At 39.4% G+C, this 3,036-nt stretch overlaps 1 protein-coding gene across 1 annotated transcript; it reads left to right on the top strand.

Annotated features, from left to right (window-relative positions):
* On the top strand, nucleotides 226-1,254 carry LOC110262760. The gene is made up of 2 exons (XM_021103472.1): nucleotides 226-246; nucleotides 323-1,254. The coding sequence occupies exon 2, from the start codon at nucleotides 666-668 to the stop codon at nucleotides 1,074-1,076; it is 411 nt and encodes a 136-aa protein (XP_020959131.1). The 5' UTR covers nucleotides 226-246; nucleotides 323-665; the 3' UTR covers nucleotides 1,077-1,254.

The raw sequence follows: 3,036 nt of genomic DNA, 5'->3' as shown, positions 1-3,036 counted from the left end.
TCAAAATTGCTTCCTTGGGAGAAAAATAGGGCGTCTGTTGTAAAATATTTTGGTGAGGTACTATTGAGTTATTGATCTGGATTGTATTGTGCAATTTGTTTACTGAATATTTTCCCTTTCTCTTTTTTGTTTTTTACAGGTGGGAAATACCCTGGAGTTTCAGCATCAAGCATGAGAGCTCGGTTTAAGATGAAAAATTTTGAAGGGTCTTCGTCCAATCCAGAGAAAGTGGAAGGTGAGGCTGAAGTGAATCAACCAGCATGTAAGAAAAAGGGAATTGTTTTCAAGAAAAGAAAGTCCGAGGTAATAAATTTGGATGAAGGTGAGAAAACGATCGATCTTAGTGAATTGGCGAGTTTTACTGTTAAACAAGAAAAACTCCACTCTTTTGAGAAAGAGGGTGATGGGTCGTCATTATGGGACAAAAATTTTCCTTTTAATGTCTTGGCGGATGAAGTTGTTCAATCTGCTTCTGACATGAGTCGTATTGAGGAAGTCGGAGATGTTGGTATAGACCAGTTCATGCAGGTCAGCTAAACTTCGATGTTTGTATTTTTGTCAAAGTAAATTTTTGAAAAAGTAATTTGTATCTGTGTGTTGACTTGTAGGTGTTGGGTTTTCGCTTAGCTAGCATCGATCGAAGTCAAGAAAAAAGGCATAGGAAGATGTTACAGAGTGCTGCGGAGAGTACGGATCTAAAGGGGCAGCTGGAAACAAAAGAGACTATGCTAGCTGAGCTGAAGAAAGAACTTTCTTCTACGAAGGAGAAATTGAAACTTGAAAAAGAAGAGCATGAAAGGGCAATAGAATCATTAGGGAAGAAGGAAAGTGAATTAACCACCATGGGTGAGCAAATTGTTGAGGTAACACTGAAATTGAAACAGATCGAGTCAAGCCGAGAAGCTGATATCCTCGATGCCTTCGCAGAAGATTTTGAGCGTGCCGTCATCCAAGCAAAGTTCCTGTGTCCTGGAGGTGAATTTACTGCTATGGATCCGAGCAAAATAGTTCGAAACGGTCAGTTGGTTGATGACGAGGAGGTGGCAGAAGAAGGCGATGATAACTTGGCCGACTAAAGTATTTAGTTTTATTTTGAACTTTTTGTAATGTCGAAATAGTTAAAGAATATGAACAGTCTTTATGAAAACTGCGTATTTTGAATGGTTTATGTTTGGTCCTAGTAAGGACTATGATACTATACTGTTTGGCTTGCAATTGATATATATCTGATAAATTAGGATATGGTTAGTCCCAATTTTTCTATACACCCCAAGTTAGGGTCTGATTAGTTCAGTGTGCTGATTAAGAATTTATCAGCTTTCGATTTGCGCATGAGATATCAATGTGACTTTTAAGTTTGATTAGTGACCTTTTAGGGCGGTAGTAGGAATTGATCAATATAGAGTCTATTCTCCAAAAGTATATTTGAACAGAGATGACCAGAAAAATAAATTTTATTTAATGCAGTACCTTTACAAATGAAATTAGTAAGCTAGCCTCGTTAAAACCTCCTTGAGCAAAACCCAGCTTTGGGAAAAATCCCAAGGTAGGAAAAAGAGTACCAGCGTGCTGCATTTTGTCAGCTGTAGTATTGCTTCAAGGAATTAACATTCCAGGTGTTAGGTAATATTGTTCCGTCTAACTCCTCCAGATGATATGCGCCCTTGCTGATCACTTGATGAATTCTGTAAGGTCCATCCCATGTTGCGGCAAGTTTGCCATGGGAAGGGGGTCTTCACGCTGCTTCAGTTTTCCTTAACACCAAGTCACCTTCATGAAAAGATCTTGGCTGACCTTCCTATTATGACGCTGAGCTATTCGCTGTTGCAGGGCTTTGTGGCGAACTGCTGCTATGGCTCGTACTTCTTCAATCAAATCAAGCTCGGCTCGCCGAGCATCATCATGATCTCGTTGTGCGTTCTTAAGGAGCCTTGTGAGATTTCGATTGGAATCATTGCATCCGATCCATACACCAAACGAAATTGTGTTTCTTTAGTTGTTGAGTGTACTGAGGTGTTATAACCCCATAGAATTTCCGAAACAAGTTTGGCCCATAAACCTTTAGTGTCATCGAGCTTCTTTCGTAGAGCTTGGAGGAGGACCTTGTTTGCAACTTCCGCTAAACCATTGGATTGAGGATGCTCAACTGAAGAGAAATGCTGTCTAATCTGTAAAATCTGCAAAAAGGTCTGAATATTATAGTCGGTAAACTGGCGGCCATTGTCAGTTATGATATGCCGAGGTATACCGAATCTGCAGATTATTTTTTGCCAAACAAATGATATCATTTGTGCCGATGTAATTCTAGCTAGGGGCTGAGCTTCAATCCATTTGGAAAAATAATCGATTGCCACAACTAAATATTTTACTTGTCTCGGTGCAGTGGGGAAAGGTCCGAGAATGTCAATTCCCCATTTATTAAATGGCTAGCTTACCGTTGAGTGGTGCAAATTCTCGGCTGGGATGTTAATGATAGGGGCGTACTTTTGACAGTGATCACAAGTTCGGACCTTTTTCTAACTGTCCTCCCATATGGTCGGCCAGTAAAAACCAGCACGGAGAATCTTCCGTGCTAGGCTTCTTGCCCCTGAGTGCATCCCACAAATGACCTCGTGAACCTCAGCTAAGGCTAAGTCAACTTCTGATCTGTCTAAACATTTCAACAGTGGTCGAGAATAACCTCGCCTATACAATTTGTCATTCAGCAATGTAAAGAAAGATGCTTGCCGTTTAAACTTTTTGATATCTTGTATTTCTAATGGAAACTCTCCATGCTTGAGGTATTGGATGTATGGCTTTTGCCAAGTATCCTCGGTATCTATATGAAAGGTACTGATTATATTTATGCTTGGTTCATGAAGAGTTGACTGTAAAAGTGAGGCAGTGTGTGACTGACTAGTAGCTAACTTAGATAATATATCTGCCCTATAATTTTGATCTCTATCTATATGAGTAATTTCAATCTTTGAAAAACGAGTTATAAGTTTTTTGACAATTTCAAGGTATTTTGATAGAATATGATCTTTTGTCTGAAAA

Source organism: Arachis ipaensis, chromosome B05 (genome assembly GCF_000816755.2).
Source record: "Arachis ipaensis cultivar K30076 chromosome B05, Araip1.1, whole genome shotgun sequence".
In the NCBI taxonomy this organism is placed as follows: Eukaryota; Viridiplantae; Streptophyta; class Magnoliopsida; order Fabales; family Fabaceae; genus Arachis; species Arachis ipaensis.
Note: the sequence above shows the minus strand (reverse complement) of the source record. Positions and strands in the feature narration are given on the sequence as shown.

What these genes read in the sequence shown, in the direction of transcription:
- LOC110262760 (XM_021103472.1), top strand. Translation starts at nt 666, where the DNA reads ATGTTACAGAGTGCTGCGGAGAGTACGGATCTAAAGGGGCAGCTGGAA.